Genomic DNA, 18,909 nt, shown 5'->3' on the forward strand with positions numbered 1-18,909 from the left:
ACTGGACTGTGTCAATGCCATCAGAGACTGGACGGCAGAAAACTGCTTACAACTCAACGACACTAAGACAGAGGTCCTAGTTATTGCTCCAGATGAGTTTGTCCCCATGATCAGGCAGAGTATTGGTCCACTCTCCTCAGCTGCCCATTGCAACCTGCGCAATCTAGGGATTTTCTTTGATCGATGCATGTCGTTTGACCCCCATGTTAAGCAGCTGTCCAGATCATGTTTCTTCCATCTGAGAAATATCAGTAAACTAAGATCTGTAGTCTCAACACCTGAATTAGAGATGATCATACACACATTTATCTCTTCTCGCATTGACGACTGTAACTCACTTTTCACATCACTCAGTGCATCTGCTCTTAACAGTCTGCAGGTCATCCAAAACGCTGCCGCCAGATTACTCACCAGGACAAATCGACGGTCTCACATCACCCCCGTACTACGATCTCTCCACTGGCTCCCTGTAGCACAGGGGTGTCAAACTCATTTCCACTCTGGGCCACATCAGCATCACGGTCGCCCTCAAAGGGCTGGTTGTAAATGTAAGACTGTATAACTAACTTCTCCCTAACATATTGTTAAATAACTCTCTCTGCATTTTATTATTGTTTATTCAAGTGTAAAAATATTGTACATGCAGTTATATAAATGAAAAATGATATTTAAACACATTTCTGTTATTATAACATAAATAATTTTAATTGAGGGTTAAGAAACCCACATTACTCTATCAAAGATCAAACTATTAAAGAAAATAACAAAGACAAATATCAAACAAGTTATTACATAAACTTTGTTCAAAGCTATTTTTGTCACCTCTCTGCATCACTAATGTTCCTCCCTGTCGTCATCCTGTGCATGGCAGCTACATCCAAGAGCTGCTCACTGAGAGTCAGGTCTGATGAACATGGATAGATGCGCTGTATCCGTGTTGTCTGTGCTTTCATCAACAGATAATTAAAAATACAAGTACCTGCTCGTCTCTTAGCTAGCTGTGTTGTTAGATTGCTGCTAGTTCATGAACTCGGTCTGCGATGGTGTTTCTTCATAAACTGACATTTGTAAAAGTCTGTATCTGGTCGGAGCTCTGCTCACATACCTTTAGCATGCACTGGGCTGTAGCTGTGTAAATATATTCTGCTGTGATTGCAGTCTGCCTTTTAATTCTTGGACAGTTTGATGTTTTTCTTGGAGGCTAAATTTAGCTCAGTGTTTGGTGTCAAAATGCCGACGTGAATTGTATCCTTCATCACCGACACGCCTCATAACACAGAAGACAGACCCGTTGTTCTCCTTGAAGCACAAACATGTATTCGCTTTCCCATCTTTCATTACATTTTCTTCCCTTTGCATACATTTTTCTCTTCGTGGACATTTTGGGATCATTTGTCGACCTTTTTCAATTGTTGGAAAACCGCTTTACGGGCTGTTGCCGCTCCTGTCCACCTGTTGTGATATCGGTGCTATCATGCTAACATGCTATCTCATAATTTCAACTTTCTATCTCATAATTTCGACCATGGGGATACTTTTATTTTCAAGTCTAACTTTTAATTATTTTTCCAAAAAAAAAAAGAAAAAAATCTTTTTTTAAAGATCTTTGCTGGCGGATTCGCGGGCCACATAAAATGACGTGGCGGGCCGGATTCGGCCCGCGGGCCTTGAGTTTGACACGTGCTGTAGCATCTAGGATACATTTCAAAATTCTCACCATCACTTACAGAGCACTTCACGGTCAGGCTCCGATTTATGTAGCTGATCTACTTCGCCCCTATTCACCCGCCCGCACTCTCAGGTCAAACGCTCTAGGTCTTCTGTCAGTCCCACGCACACGATTTAAGACCCGTGGTGACCGAGCCTATGAGGCAGTGGCCCCGAGGCTCTGGAATGCTCTGCCTGCAACTCTACGCCTCGCAGATACTGTGAATACTTTTAAAAAACAGCTCAAACCCCACCTTTTTAGGCTCATGTCCTAGACCTGCTCTTAAAATGTTTTTAATTTTAATTTTATTTTTTATTATTTTTTATTTTGTAATTTATTGACCCGAGGGTCACATTGTGTTTTTTATGCTTTTAGCTTACTGCTCTGTTAAGCACTTTGTGATGTTATGTCTGTGAAAAGTGCTCTATAAATAAATTTCATTCATTCATTCATTCATGTACTGCAGGTGGCATCTGTGGTGTGATGAAGCGATGTAGTTCCTTGAAAAAAACACAATTTTTTTTAATTGTTACTTTTAATCCCATTTTTGCGCTCATGTTTTTTCTCAAAAATGTATGATGTTATAACTACTATCCTGAGTTTTTATTCTCAGAATCGGAATCAGTTTTTATTCTGAGTTTTTATTCTCAGGATAGTATTTACAGTAGTAACCTTACTAGGCTTCGTAATTCTTTTGTTTTTTACCCACTATTTCCCTCACATGCAGTTGTATAATAAACTACTAATTCAGACTTATGAAACCATATTGGTTATGTGTTTGTGTGCTAGGTGAGATGCCAAAGCTGGTGCGTGGGATGCGTCTGTTGAACCAGGCAGATCCCTGTGCTGAGGTTCTGATTCAGGAAACAGGAGAACATGTTCTGGTAACTGCTGGTGAGGTTCATCTCCAACGCTGCCTGGACGACCTCAGAGACCGGTCAGTGTGTGTGTCATCTCCAAATGTCTCTTTATCTCTGCCTGTGTCCCTTGTGCCAAAGTCATGAGAAATGAAATTCATTAAAGCCCTGTCTACTTCATACTCAGATTAAGAGAGAGGCTGGCCACCATCATTATCCAGCCATCATCACATATTGACCGCTGCCTCGCTCTGTCGGTACGCTGCAGGTCTCCACTGATAGACTAGCAGATAGATTTTTAGAGAATTTTCTCAGTAACAAATTTGGTTTTGTCCTTATGTCACTGCTGTGGTCTCATATGATGATGCAAATTCAGTTAAGAGGCAGGTTTCTTGCCGTTTCCAGAAAAGCTTTATTTGAGACATCTAAAACACCGGCCCTCCCCGTAAGCTTGTATTTATTGGGCAATACATTGCTCCCTCCCACTTCTGAATTCAATGAAAATACAGTAGATTCAACCAAACATATGTGGAAGTTAGCAGAGACACAGAAAGACACATTAACTGAAAGTGAATGATTCAATGGAGCAGGTTTTTGTAAGGAGCTCTCTTATTTGGCTTCACTCAATGGCTCCCAGATCCTGCCTCACCATGTTTCATCAGACCAACGTCATTACTACAGTAATGGTGCCTTGTTTTCACCTGACCTATTGCTCGAGACGTTTGTCAATCACCTCAGAGAATCTTTTCCTCCTGCTCTCAGACTGCTTTCAGAGCTCTTTGGCAAACTTGAAGTGGCTTCTAATATGACTTTTATTCAGGAGTGACCTCCATCTAACCACTCTATTGGAGAGGCCTGATTGCTGAGAGCCACAGAGATGGATGCCCTGCTGTCAGGTTCTCCTTTCCCTACAGAGGAACCCTCATACTTTTAGAGTTCTCATTTGCTTCTTGGTCACCTCACTGATGAAGGTGCATATTGTATTTGTACTTGAACCAAGCTTTATGTCCTGTGGCAATTAGGACCGGGAGCTTGCTCCTGTGGCAATTATATCAGGTCTGGTGGGAGTCCTGTTTTTTCATAACATGGTGGCTGCTTTTGCCCAGAAAGTGATGAAATTAAAAATAGTTTTTAAGACAACTTACTGGGTGAAACAGGGTTTTTTGTGGCGAGAGGTGTGCAGCGCACCCGGAGTGTATCTATGGCATGGTATGACCATACATTGTTGGGTTGTTCATTAGCAGCTTGTGCCGATCATGTCCGTGCCTTTCATTCTATTTTAAAAGCCCCCTCTTTTCCTACCATTACACTGTCAATTTGGTAAGTGAGTAGATAGTCGGGACTAACTACGGTTCCCATGCAGAGTGTGTAGCGCTGCACCTGTGCAACAAGTGACAATCCAAATATATTTTGTATTAGAAATCATGTTCTTGTACATTTAAACATCTGATATGGGTTAAATCAAGTCCTGTCACCAGAAAAACAACAGCATTTTAACAATACACGTGACTTTTTATGGTCTTGCAAATACTTTCTCAGAAGAAATGGTAGAAGTAGCTCGTCCTTATAATGTCACAAAAGATTTTGAGGCCATGGTTCACATCCTGAATTCTATCTCCACCTATCTTTAACCAAGTCATCTTCGAGCCCTTTCACACCTATCATGTGTGGTCTGGACTTTCAGAATTTTTTGTTTGATCTGAACCGAAATTACAGGGGTGAAACCTACTCGGACCAAGGTCCACAGCAAACAGCCAAGCGTCTGACGTTAAGAGGTGCTCTCGGTCCAGAACAAACTGAACCATGTTTTGGTTCATGTTTTGGTTCGGTGTTTTGAATGAAAACTGTTTTTTTAATGTGGTACGGACTTTCCGGTGTGAAAAGGCCCTTAGTTGCCTAAACCTAACTAAAACAAAAAGATAAAACTGACTAGCGGCAATATGTAGACTCAGTCAGATGTCTAATGTGTGTGTGCCTGTTGTCCCTCCATGCTGGCTCCAAGAAAGAAAGTATGAATTGACCGTAACCTGGTAAGCCCTAGCGTTATCCCTCAGAACAAAAAGCCCAAAATTAATCAGGAATAGCTCCTCAACTATATGGCTAAGATGAATATTTCTGTTCTCCTTGATGTGAAAGCTAGGGTCAGGGATGCAAATAATTATATTTTTATCCTCTCTTATAGTATGTAATCAAAATTGTAAAAGCCATATCAACATTATAACCAAGATGTATGCATAATGAGGGTGACTGTGGCTCAGTGGTGGAGCACGGTCGTCCTTCAATCAGAGGATCGGCGGTTGGATCATCGGCTCCACTTGTCCATGTCGATGTGTCCTTGGGCAAGACACTTAACCCCATATTGCTCTCGTGTTCCTGTGGTCTATGAATGGGTAAATGTGTGAAGCGCTTTGAGGGGTTGGAAGACTAGAAAAGCGCTATACAAGTACAGTCCATTTTATATTATCATAATTATGCAACTGAGTGTCTTAAAAATACGCTAAAATACACCATTTATGTTAACATTTATAAAGATGCACTTAGGCGGTTTGACCATGTTTACTGTACATTAGTTGACTGTTTATGGGAATTTTATTGCAAATCTCCATTTATTTCCATATAGCAATGTTTCAAATAACATAAATAAACTAAAAAATAGCAGGAAGAGAAGGAAGTGACGCCACACAAACACAGCTGTTCACCGCTCGCTGACCGGTTCTTGTGTTAAAAATGTCCGCTTAATAATAAATTAAAAAACTCCTTTTTTTAAACAAGCATCTAAGAGCATAAACCAGCGCAAAAGTACAGTGCAGAAACAAACTAATACAATAAGTGCAACAAACTAATACGAATACAATAACTGCAACAAACTAATATGAATACAATAAGTGCTGAGTGGAAGGCTCAGGGTACTACTTCTTGAACACAATGAATGTTGATCAATATTAATGAGCTCCATGCTATACAGATAGTTGAATGGAGAATGCAAAGGCCAATAGTGCTCTGAGTTATTCCCAGGTTTGTCTTAGCAAGCTAAAGAGAATGATATACAGTGAGTTGGTGTAATTACTGTGATCCAGGCCACACTGCCTGTGTAAGCAGCATGTGCCATGTTTTACAGATTCTACAACATTTCTCTTCATCTCTTTAATAGTTTTTCCTTTTAGCAACAATTCTCTCCATCTCTCTAATAGTTTAGTCCAGAGGTCTTCAACAGGGGGTCCGCGACCCCTAGGGGGTCGACGGAGGTACTGCAGGGGGTCCGCGAAATTTTTGGTTGATTGGACAATATTAAAATATAATTTATTTTTATTTTTTAAATAGTTCAGTATTGTATGCAAGATAACGGGTATGTTTATGCATGGCAGTGGCACTAATAGGCCATCACTCATTTTTCATTTCCACATTTATGTTTAAAATGAAAACATCAATTTGAATGGCTTGTATGCATAATTATCATGCAGTTGACCGACAATGTTGATATTGACATTGGTATCAGCTGACAAGGTATGTTTATAAATGGCAGTGGCACGGCCTCCCTACTCACTGTACCTTACACATGTTTAAAATAAAAACATGAATATATGAACCTGTGTATTATTTGAATAGCTTAGTATTGAATGCACAAGAAAGAGGTATGTTTATGGCACTAGGCCCAGTTTAATATAAAACACAATTTTATACAATATATATAGTCGGGGGTCCCTGCTCCATCTCTATCAGTTTGGGGGGCCTGGACTCACTCCTCTTCCTAACCTCAGCTGTCATTGTGTTTATCATAAACTAAAAACTGCTGCTTATTTAGTTTGTGCTCACATTAGAATGATATTCAGTTGTTTCTATCATTCCCCCGCTTTGGGAGCTGAACAATAATTTCACGAAGAAGTGATCACTACTAAGACGCATATTTCAGTTGGCATCCCTAGTCCACAACTATTGTAAAAAGGCTTTACATTATTAGACGCTTATCGGCTGGAGTTCCATTGGACGATTAGCGTCTCTGATATCATAGTTTGATAGTGGTGGAAAAATCATCCTGGCGGCGGTCAGTCGCTTTGTCATCTTTGTAGCTGCTCGGTAAACAGTGGAATGCTACGTGGTAGATAAGCTTCTTCTTTCCTTGGTTGTCTTCCGGTCTGATCGCATTTTAGTGATTGGTCACCACGTGTTTCTCCAAAAGTTGATTGTGTTTACATTTTTTGCTGCAGCACAGCTGTGGTCCTTACACGACGCCTGGTTTGGTGTGAATCCGGCCCTTTAAATGTATTTTACTCTCAGTTCTCAGGTTATATGTTGAGTAACTTAAGTTTTTATAAAGGTAATACATGACAATATCAAAGTGGCATGAAGCTGATGGTAGACAATGGAGATCAAACTATCATTAGTGTCAATAACAGGATTTGCACTTGTCTTTTTGAAGGTTTGCGAAAATTGAGATCAGCGCGTCCAAGCCCATCATTCCATTCAGAGAAACAGTGGTACGTCCTCCAAAAGTGGACATGGTGAATGAAGACCTGGGCAAGCAGCATAAAGTAGCCATCATTCACCAGGTCAGTCAACCGCACATTCATTGAACTGTAGTCCACGATATAGAACCCATTCATAGAAAGTTTTCTGTTGCAGTTGTTTTTACAGTTGTGTGTTGAAGTACATTAACATGGTGGAATCATTCGGAGAATTTGGCAGTTAGGAGCCATGGAGCAAGAAGCAACATTTACATTGAGCAGTTGTCTCTCAGTTCAAATGATTGGTTGTCATATAAGTGTGTGTGTGTGTGTGTGTGTGTGTGTGTGTGTGTGTGTGTGTGTGTGTGTGTGTGTGTGTGTGTGTGTGTGTGTGTGTGTGTGTGTGTGTGTGTGTGTGTGTGTGTGTGTGTGTGTTCTGCTAGTTGAAAGAAGAGGCCTCTCAGGGTCGTTCTTCTGACACCCTGCATGTGGACTCCGGTGGTTTGGTCACCCTCATCACTCCGAACAGACTGGCCACTGTCAGTGTCCGGGCGATCCCCCTGCCAGAAGGTAAGACCTGGACGTAGCAAGCAGGCTAAAGGGTTCACCATATGTTCAACAAACTGGGTTAATGCTGTGTCATCCATGTCTAAAGGTAAAAGTGTTTATAGCTGCTAGGCCCTGCCAACATAGAGAGGGCGATCTAAAGTTATTAATACCTCACTGGAAACAAATGTAACATGTGAAGACAATGAAGAACATTTCTGAGTTTAGAAAGAATGAAGAACACAGCTTTTGTGCTGGGTTGGTGTAAACTTGGTGGTGGATGAGAGACTGCAGACAGAACCGATTGAATTAGCTTTCACTTTTGTTCACATGTCTGTTTGTTGAACAGATGTATTGATAAAGTATTGACTTTTTACTTGCAAATATTTTAGTGCACGTGCAGTAACAAGTAACAAGTGATCGACATCGACGTGAGTATCTTTCACCTCACCTGGTTCCCCACAGCAGCCTCTCTGCTCGCACTTTGTGTGTTTGTTTGAGTGTGTGTCTGTGTGTGTTTGTGTTTGTTTGTGTGCGTGTGTGTGTGTGTGTGTGTCTGTGTCTATGTACGTGTGTGTGTGTGTGTGTGTTGTCTATGTATGTGTGTAGTTGGAGGAGCTCAGTCCGACAGAAAGTGCTGAGCAGATGCGTGATAATAAATTACATCAAAAAATTAAAAAGCACCAGTATCGTCGGGGCTTATCAAATTATAATCTTTAATAATTTACCACCGGGTCCGTTTATTGCCGGGTTTTGGAATGCATCCCTACCTTCAGATGACGTAAAGCGCGAAAAGGCTCTCTATAGATCCAGCGTTGGTTTGTACGTTCTGAGCTGCCGTAGAAACATGGCGGTTCAAGATGTCTGACTCCGTGAAGACGACCCGCTCCCTATGTAGATATAAATATATTTTTCTAAGCTAATGAAACACTACGAATCTTAGTTTAAGGTGATTATACACTGATTAAAACATAGTTATGAATATTGTATTCCATTGCTGCCAATTAATCGCCCTAAATGTTACACACTGTTGCTTGATTGAGAGGAATGGCACAAATCATGGGGACAATGTAATATCTGTAAACATCCCCAGGTTGTTTGTTTTCAACAAGCACAGATTGTGTTGAGTTAAAACATAAATGGAGATTAAAGTTGCGAGATGAAAGTGAAATGCTTTAGTTTACTGAAACAAAGCTTCAAGATCACAACTTTAGTTTTCCAAATATTGCACACTTTCCTCAGGTTTTTATGACACCAATTCATGACCAGTGAAATTCAGTTATCTTAAATAATTTAAAAAAAATGTATCTTTGCCTGTTGCATGAAACTCCACTCTGATGGCATACACTGTCCCATGACTGCAGCTAACCCCTTTTGGCTTTTATTCTCGCTAACCAGGGAGCGATTCACAACTGCAGCCTATAATACTGATAACTAGTGTTTGATAGAAAACCAGCTTGAAGTGATTTGTAAAAAAACACATTTTTATCAAATGACTGAAACTATAATAAAGACATTGAAGCGACAGAGGTGTAAAGTGTATTAATTTCACTATTCTATGAAACCATACCACTTGCCATGTTTTCCCTGTCAGAAGTGACCAGTCTGTTGGAGAGAAGCGCGGAGCTGATTCGGACCCTGGAGCAGATAAACATGTCCCTGAGGGAGGGGAAGAGTCTGGACATCAGCCACATGACCCTGGAGGCCATCACTGGACTCAAGGCCCAGCTGGAGAGCCTGCTGCAGGGGAGGAAGTGGAGGAATGCTGTGGAGCATGTCTGGGCCTTTGGGCCTCGCAGGTCTGACACAAGCTTTAGCAACATGGTTCATGAATCAGGGGAGGCAAAATGTATTCAGTTTGGACTCATATGGCACATAACATTCTACTAATGATAAGAACATTTTCCTACAGGAAGTGTGGCCTTTATTTCACACAACTGCAGGACCAGAAAGCAGGCCTGTATTTGAGATGGGCCTTTATTCCTCTTTTGCTCTGTTTTTGTATCCATATTTAATCTGATTTCAGTTAGAAGTCGTTCTGTTTTGTCCACGATGTTAAGGATAATTTATAATTATGCAGCACAGGCTTGCAAAACAAATGCAGTTATCACCCATTTGCTGCACTAGAAAAACATGACCAAGCACAACAAAATCCGTAGTGCATTCCTGTAGTTTTGAATTTGCACCAGGAGGAATGTAAACAGCAGCATTAAAACAGTTCTCTGGGCAGATAGTATGGCTGGTGTCTTAACATAAAATATTCAACATCAGGGAAACATGATCCATCAGCTCATGTTTCAGCATTGATCATTGATGTATACTCAGAGTACACCTCCTCTTGTCCCACCGGAGTCAGCTCTCTGTTTTGGTTTTACGGCAAACAACTTTCCTGTTTGGATTCAGTCTCACTTTTCTCATCACCCTTGTTTTTAGCAGCAGCAGGCAGTCATAAGCCCACTGCACACTACCTGCTCAGCACCAGACAGAGACTAGCTCATGAACATGGTGAAGTATTTGTCAGCTAAGGTGCCAGATATTCTTCTCAGGATTGGTGGAGACCTAAACAGAGCTAAAAAAGAGTGAATATTGGTCTTAAATTTATCAGGTGGCCACAAACCCAAATTCAAATGAATGTTATTGTTGCCCTGTGTCTGCTGGATGGTTTGATAAAAAACTGTTGCAAACACATTTGCTATTGCGAATGTGTTAATACGTCATTGGTGTTTTTACAGCTTGTTGGACTGTCTACAAGTGGCCAACAAATCGCAATTAATGCAGCTTTTAAGTAATTGTAGAAATACAGTATTTCTTGTCACTTCAAAGCAGATAAGCACTAGCGTTTGGAATATGTGGTCCTACGAAAATCCTTTGGAATGAAGCTGCACGACATAGCTGGGGTTTATATTTACACAAATGAATGATTTAGTTGTTCATCGTGTACTGTTCTTGTTTTCAGGTATGGTCCCAACATTCTGCTGAACAGTGTGGAGGGCTACCAGCGGCCTTCAGTGTGGCAGTGTTTGGACAGGGGAGTGAAAGCTGGCGAGGCTGGAGCTCAGGCCGCTGTTATACGGGACTTGGATAACAGCATAGTCAGCGGCTTCCAGCTAGCCACTCTGTCAGGGCCCATGTGTGAGGAGCCCCTGATGGGAGTTTGCTTCTCCGTGGAGAAGTGGGACATCCAGTCTTCAGCCCCCCCACAACATCAGGAATCCTTGGAGGAGGACTCCATATCCCATGGGATTTTAGAAGACAGCAAAGTGGAAGGAAGCAGTGAGACACTGGCGGAGGGTACGACAGACAGGCCGCTCCAGGCCAGGCGCAGGCCAGAGGCTGCCTCAGCAGACTGCTATGGGCCAGTCTCCGGCCAGCTGATCGCTGCCATGAAGGAGGCCTGCCGTCACGCTTTCCAGGCTCAGCCCCAGAGACTCATGGCAGCCATGTATACCTGCGAGATAATGGCCACTGCTGATGTACTGGGTAAGAGAGCATTGTCAACCAATTGCTGCCAAACAAAGAAAATCTTCTTGGTCTGACGATAATCTGTTTCATTATTTTTTGTAGTTTCTACGTTTTTTTTAAATAGTAGTGATGAAAAAACACGTTCGATCTTCCCTCTGGTATTCCCATGGTATTCCACCATGTAGATAGTTTAGCATTTATTTGTCCAGGTTTTGAGATGTCTGTCTCTGAGATGTCTGCTTAAACCCCAGTAAAGTGGAAGGTAGTGGGATTTTGTTTGTGACTAGAATGGTCTCTAAACACGGTTCTGTGCCTGCATGGTACATATACTCCAAATGATTTACGACAAGATGAATTCAAGGGTAAAGATAGCATTATTTTGGCAGTAGGGGATTCCTGTCGGAGAATGGCAATGTGCAATTTCCAGTTCTGAGCCAGTGGAGAAACTCTGACAGTCAAGTGACCTTCTTGCAGATTGAGGCTGTCCCTGCAGATTGAAGGGATGCTGCAGTGTGGGCCCTACTTAATTTCCGTTGCAGAAGAAGAACTCACCTGTAGCTTTTTGTCAGGGAGCTTGAGATCGCAATGAGGACATCTGCAGTTATGTCAGGGTATCCAGCATGTTAAACAAACCGGGTTGATGGTGTGTCATCTGTGTCTATAAGGTAAAAGTGTTCATAGCTACTAGGCCCTGCCATCATAGAGAGAGATAATACACGATGAATCATAGTAGTGAGAATTATGAGACAGTCACAGGTTCATTGTTTTGCACTTACAGAAGTTCAAATTCTACTTCCACACCTCCACACACGGGGCCAATCACTGGCCACTTCTTTCATCGGTCTGTCTAAAAAGATGAGACTTATTTTTAAAGTGTCCTGTCCATATTCTTTGCTACATGAGTATCTACTGCTGCACTAGATAATACAAACTGAGCTTATCAAGATTTTACTGAAGCTAACAGTATGATTATTTTGTTAGGATTCATTAATTACAGCTCCCACAAGGCTTTGAAAACTTTGGAAACAGAACCAACAGTGACACTGCCATGCACGTACAATTCCAACTATAGCTACACTAATAAATCAGCTAGAATATACCTGCAATATTGGCTACAATAGATAAATCTGTATCGATGCATCCATGTGTAAAGAAGTAACAAAAAATAGCTGTACACAGATTCATATAAGGGATAAGGCGGTTGGGCTATGGTTCAAACCTTCGTCTTAGTTTGTTGAAATGTCCTTACCTGGAAAATGTTTTTTTTCCAGGAAATGTGATCATGTGTTCTTTGCCTCTTTCTATACCAGGCCGGGTGTATGGTGTACTGGGGAAGCGAGAGGGTCGCGTCCTCCATGAAGAGATGAAGGAAGGGACGGGCATGTTCATCATCAAGGCCGTTCTGCCTGTGGCTGAGAGCTTTGGATTTGCCGACGAGTTCCGCAAGAAGACCAGCGGCTTGGCCAGTCCACAGCTGGTCTTCAGCCACTGGGAGGTGAGTATTATATACATATGTATTAGGGGTGTAACAATACGCGTATTGAACCGTTCGGTACGAGGCTCACGGTTCGGTACGAGGCTCACGGTTCGGTACGAGGCTCACGGTTCGGTACGAGGCTCACGGTTCGGTACGAGGCTCACGGTTCAGTACGCATGACGAACCGAACAATACGTTTTTTTTTTTGTTTTTTTTTAAACCTTTATTTAACCAGGTAGTCCCATTGAGATTAAAAATCTCTTTTGCAAGGGAGACCTGGCCAAGACAGGCAGCAACACAAGAAACACATAGTTAGACAGAAAAACACAGAACAAGACAAGTTAAAAGAAATTAAAAGTTATAATACGAGTATAATATAATGATAGTAATAGTATAATAATACTAGTGCATTTGGAAAATGCAGAAGCTTAAATTGTGGGAAATATTATGTTTTCGGTGGAGCCACTGTTCTCAAACTGGCAACCCACATGACGTAACGGACAGCGTGCTCTCTGACACACCCACCACCAAAGAAAAACGTTCTACTCCAGTCGGGCACTTTTGCGCTGTGAGACACGCTACAGTGTAGCACAGTTTTAATGAATAAATATATTTTAAAATCAAGTACATTTCTCTGGCATTTATAGTTTTCTACTGAACCGAAACGTACCGAACCGTGGCTCCACTGTATCGTACCTGTGAGTTCGAGAGCCTCTTAAACTGTGGGAGACCAGCCTTTCCAAAGAGTCAGTCGGTTTCAATTATAAAAAAAGTATTTAATACTTCTGAAGCTAAAACAGTCGCATAGTGAAGTACATTATCTACAGTTACATCGAATATGACCCGCTCACCCCGAAAGCGTTACACCCACACAGTGGAACTGGAGCAAGAGAGCGGTAGTTCTTTCTCCCCCGCCTTACATAGTTGAAAAACATCCCACAAAGTTCCTATTGGCTTAATCCAGCTGGCTCCTCCTTCTCGCAGGACCCTCGCACGGGCATGACCTGTCTAGAAATCTATCTGTCCCTTACTTATTCTAAATACACTCAATGACTGTCTTTTATGGCTTAACCCTTCTATGATAAACATTCCATATAAAAGATAAGGCTTTGCAACTTTTGGCAAAAGCTTCATGTCTCAAATTCTACTTCTAGCTACTAATCCTAAAACACCTTTATGCTTATCTTAATCATGCATTTCCAAAACACTTATGATTATGAATTCTTAAATATGAATCATTAAACACTTATTATAACTTCTAAACACAGTTCTACACTCAAATTTCTTACATACCGAACCGAACCGAGAATTTTGTGAACCGTTACACGGTGGGGGAAAACTTGATACCACATAGTATTGCAATATTTTGCGTTGCAAAATTGTATGGATACACGAACGCCAACAATCTTTTATTATATAAAGTATTAATATTGCAATGGCAGATGTCAGAATTTAGTGATATGTCCAACTGCGGTTATATACGTCACAGTTTCATAACCATGACTGATTCCTGCATACAGACATGTTGTTGTGAGTCACATCTCCGTGTGTGTGCGCCGGTTTGTTTTGTGTGTTTGAGAGAGTCGTGCCACTCTGAAGCGTTGCTGTAAACATTTCAGAGGGAAACAACTGTCCAGCCTTATATCCGCAACAAGGAGCCATAAATCAGCAGTGAGGGAGCATTTTGGATACAAAATGACTAGGGGTGGGGGAAAAAATTGATACAGCATAGTATCGCGATATTTTGCGTGGTGATATTGTATCGATACACAGATGCCAAGTATTGATCTTTTATTACATAAACTATTAAAAATAAAGAAAAATCTTTTTTTTTCTTCTTTTTTTTTAGAAAAATCAAATCAATTGCGTTTTCAGTCCACTAGATGGTGCTGAGTTATTTTCTGGTGAGGTCAGCAAAGGTCCCGGGTCAGCGTGATTGGTAGGAAGTTGGTCAAAACAAAGATAGACATCTGGCCTCACAACGGGGTTAAATCTGCCAACAGTAGCCGGCTCATGGGGAGAGTGCAGCGCATAACTGGCTCTCTGCCCTCGACGTCCACGCATCGCAAGTTAAACTGAGTTATATAACTCTAATATCCTACTTATATAAGTTATAGTTCATATACTGAGTCCACACGTTTGCATTTTGTTAAGTTGGACTATGTAGTAATACAAACAGTTCAGTTTGTCAGGTTCATGCAACATTTATGACATTGTTGGTCAGTCTGTCTGCTTGACAATCATATTTTGCTACAATAAAAATGATTGAAGTGAGATGAACAGACTGAAAACTGTATCTTATTAGATAAAACATGTTGACACAGTTTTCCTTTGGGGACATAATTTGAAGTTGAAAAAAGTAATAATTCGCAATATAGGCCTATGTTATCGCAATACTGAGAATATCGCAGTATCGTGATAATATCGAAGTATCGTGATAATATCGTATCGCGGGACCTCTGATGATTCCCACCCCTAAAAATGACCAGAGAGTTATGTGATGGATTAATTGGATTAATTAGTTGGATTAATTACAGAAATTACCAATCATAGCGTGAAAAACGTTTTACTGCTGATCGGCCTAGAATAATAAAATATGCGATCTGCAGATGGGCATTGCTACTTTCTAGTGGCTGGTCTGATAGTGAAACATCTGTGTTGACATCAGGAGGATAGATAGTGATGTTAGTTACATTGACTATAACAGCTGCTGTTATGACGAATAGAGCAGGGCCATATGGCTCTGGTATGGAGGTTCCATTGAGTTCCATTGTGGTGTGTTCATGCTCCATTCAGTAAAAAAGAAGATTGGACGAAAGTTAATTACAACGTTACCATGATGTGTCAAATGTAATCTTGTAAAATGTAGTTTTTGGAAAGAAATTTGAGTAAATCCAGTTGTTTGAAAGATGTTTTCACATTAATATAAAATAGATATTAGAGATGAATTATGAGCTGCTTGCACTAGCTCTAAGCAGCTTAGAATGACAAGATTTTTTTGTCAATAAAAATACAATCTCTTATTTCCCAATTATTTTAATTGTGTGTTTTTATGCAAATCACCACGATAGACTATTTAAACAAAGTAAAAGGAAATAATTAATGACAACTAGAACTAGAAAATGCATTTCCTGCTGAAAATGCGTTGGAATGCTGAAAGCTGAAATTACGGTAATTGTGAAAAAATTGCTGAAAATAGATATCCAATTTTTTTTTAATTGCAAAAAGCTTAATAATTCTAAAAGTTGAAAGATTACAAATATGAGGTCACATCACCCCTCTCCTGAAAGAGCTGAACATTTTGATATTCGAACGGTTTCTGTAGCTTAAAAGAATTCCAGCGGTAGTGATATTTGTTGTAGTAGCAGTAGAAGTTGTAGTTGTAGTAGTAGTATCAGTAGTCGTAGTAATAGCTGTAGTAGTGGTTGTAGTATTTAATATAACAGTAGGAGTAGTAGAATAAGTAGTAGTAGTGGTAGTAACAAAAGTCAGTTTTTGAAGTAGTAGTAGTACTAGTAGCAGTCGTACTAATAGCTGTAGTAGTATTAGTACTGGTTATTAGTACTGGTAGTAGCAGGAATAGCAGTAGTAGCAGTTGTGGTACAAGTAATAATAGTAGTGGTAGTGGTAGTAATAGCAGTAGTGGTGGTAATAATATTCATGGTAGCAGTAATAGCAGTAGCAGTAGTAGTAATAGTAGCAACAGCAAAAGTTGAAGTAGTAGTAGTAGTAATCCTAGAAATATTAGCAGTAGTAGTAGTTGTCGCAGTATTAGTAAGAGCATTCATTTTTTCAACAAAAAAAGCCTAATTTTGAGTTTAATGTTTAAATACAGTGAATCCATGAGGCTTTTATTTTGAAAGGGTGGGACTGGGTGGGGGGGGAGGGGGAGAGGAGACATAATCATCATGTTTGACACACATAAACAGAGGTTATTAAATGACAGGCTTCATCACAAGCAGTTCAGTTAGAATTCACTCTCTGGGGCTTTTATTTTGACATGGGGTATGGGGGAGAAGGGGAGAGGAGACAGAATCATAATGTTCGATAAACACAAACCGGTTATTAAATGACAGGCTCATCACAAGCATTTCAGTTAGGATTCATTCTGTGGGGCTTTTATTTAAAAATGGCGTCTGTGTGGGGGGGGGTGGAAAGACCTCTAAAGATCCCTAAGACCTGAAAGACTGTATGAGAGAGAGAGACACACAGAGAGAGAGAGAAGAAAGAATGAGTGAGAGAGTGAGAAGAAAGAAAGAGAGAGAGAGAAGAAAGAAAGAGAGAGAGCGAGAAGAAAGAATGAGAGAGAGAGAGAAGAAAGAGAGAGAGCGAGAAGAAAGAATGAGAGAGAGAGAGAGTAGAAAGAATGAGTGAGAGATAGAGAGAGAGAGAGAGAAGAAAGAATGAGTGAGCGAGAGAGAGAGAAAAGAAAGAATGAGTAAGAGAGAGAGAGAGAAGAAAGAATGAGTGAGAGAGAGAAAGAAAGAGAGCGAGGAAAGAATTTGTGAGAGAGCGAGAGAGAGAAGAAAGAATTAGTGAGAGAGAGAGAGAGAGAGAGAAGAAAGAATGAGTGAGTGAGAGCGAGAGAGAGAGAAGACTGAGTGAGTGAGAGAGAGAGAAGAAAGAATTAGTGAGAGAGAGAGAGAGAGAGAGAGAGAGAGAGAGAGAGAGAGAGAGAGAGAGAGAGAGAAGAAAGAATTAGTGAGAGAGAGAGTGAGAAGAAAGAATGAGTGAGAGAGAGAGAGAAGAAAGAATTAGTGAGAGAGAGAGAGAGAGAGAGAGAGAGAAGAAATAATTAGTGAGAGAGAGAGAGAAGAAAGAATGAGTGATAGAGTGTTGTGGAATATTTCCTTCCAAAGTTCAGGAGTGAAGTTGGTTTTATCCAAAGTGTTTAACATAAAAACAGAGTCTTGATGAATGATCAAAGTTTCAAAAAGTAAATTTAATGTTTGCAAACAGAGAACACAAAACACCACCACGTATTGCAGTGAGCTGTGAATATGCTCTAAAGACAGAATATCAAAACAAGATATTTATACCGGCCGGCAGAGAGGAACAGATAAAACACAGGAGACTAAGGCAGAAATGTTTAGTCTAACCAGAAACAGTTGATATAGAGAAAGAACACGTCGGCTGTTTGTCCCGACTAAGATAGAAAAGTGGCCTTTGTCCTAGACAAAATAGGTCAATGTGTTCAGACATCCAGACGCCCATACAAATGAACTTTCTAAACAGCAATATGTCTCACAGAAAATATGACAGGAGATTAAAACATTTTTTTATCATTACAAGAGAGAGAGAGAAGAAAGAATGAGTGAGTGAGAGAAGAAAGAATGAGTGAGAGAGAGAGAGAGAGAGAGAGAGAGAAGAAATAATTAGTGAGAGAGAGCGAGAGAGACAGAAGAAACAATTTGTGAGAGAGAGAGAGAGAAAAGAAAGAATTCGTGAGAGAGAGAGAGAGCGAGAAGAACGAATTTGTGAGAGAGAGAAGAAAGAATGAGTGAGAGAGAGAGAGAATAAAGAATGAGTGAGAGAGAGAGAGAAGAAAGAATGAGTGAGAGAGAGAGAGAGAGAGAGAGAGAGAGAGAAGAAAGAATGAGTGAGAGAGAGAGAGAGAGGAAAGTGAGTGAGAGAGAGAGAGAAGAAAGAATGAGAGAGAGAGAGAGAGGAAAGAATGAGTGAGTGAGTGAGAGAGAGAGAGAGAGAGAAGAAAGAACTAGAAAAAGCATTTCCTGCTGAAAATGCGTTGGAATGCTGAAAGCTGAAATTAATTGTGAAAAAATTGCTGAAAATTAAGAAATGGGAGACTATCTGTCTGAAAAATGTTGAAGCCCGAAAGCATTTAAACTGCACTGCTGAAAAACCTTCTAGTTGAAATGTCTAACTATGGTGTCTGTAGCTGAAAGTATGAGGAAGAAGAAGGCTTTGAAAGTTGAAGAAGTATAACAGGATTTGAAGATTTTCTCCATAGAGATCCCATTCAAAAGAAAATTGCAAAAAGCTTAATTCAAAAAGTTTAAAGATTACAAAAATGAAAAGTCAAAGCACCCCTCTCCTGAAAGAGCTGAACATTTTGATATTTGAACAATTTCTGTAGCTTAAACAAATTTCAGAAGTAGTGACATTTGTAGTAATAGGAGTAGAAGTTGTAGTTGAAGTAGAAGTATTATTAGGAGTAGAAGTATTAGTAGCATTAGAATAAGTAGTAGTAGTAGCAGTAGTGATATTTGTAAGCGTAGTAGTAGAAGTCGTAGTTGTAGTAGAAGTATCATTAGGAGTAGAAGTATTAGTATTTAGAAGAAGTATTAGTATTTAGAAGAAGTAGCAGCCTAGTATCAGTAGTAGTCGTAATAGCTGTAGTAGTGGTCATAGTATTTAATATAACAGTAGTAGTAGTAGTAGTAGTAGTAAAAGTAA

At 40.3% G+C, this 18,909-nt stretch overlaps 1 protein-coding gene across 3 annotated transcripts in view; it reads left to right on the forward strand.

Annotated features, from left to right (window-relative positions):
* Nucleotides 1-18,909, forward strand: part of efl1 (elongation factor like GTPase 1) — a 119,829-nt gene that overhangs the window by 73,045 nt on the left and 27,875 nt on the right. For all 3 annotated transcript variants that reach the window (XM_079284718.1, XM_079284716.1, XM_079284717.1), the window contains 6 exons: nt 2,498-2,645; nt 6,983-7,112; nt 7,451-7,577; nt 9,148-9,352; nt 10,510-11,033; nt 12,326-12,510. In XM_079284718.1, the coding sequence (XP_079140844.1) occupies nt 2,498-2,645; nt 6,983-7,112; nt 7,451-7,577; nt 9,148-9,352; nt 10,510-11,033; nt 12,326-12,510 (1,319 nt within the window). The remainder of the gene's footprint in view (nt 1-2,497; nt 2,646-6,982; nt 7,113-7,450; nt 7,578-9,147; nt 9,353-10,509; nt 11,034-12,325; nt 12,511-18,909) is intronic.

Source organism: Melanostigma gelatinosum (genome assembly GCF_949748355.1).
Source record: "Melanostigma gelatinosum genome assembly, chromosome: 2".
NCBI lineage: Eukaryota > Metazoa > Chordata > Actinopteri > Perciformes > Zoarcidae > Melanostigma > Melanostigma gelatinosum.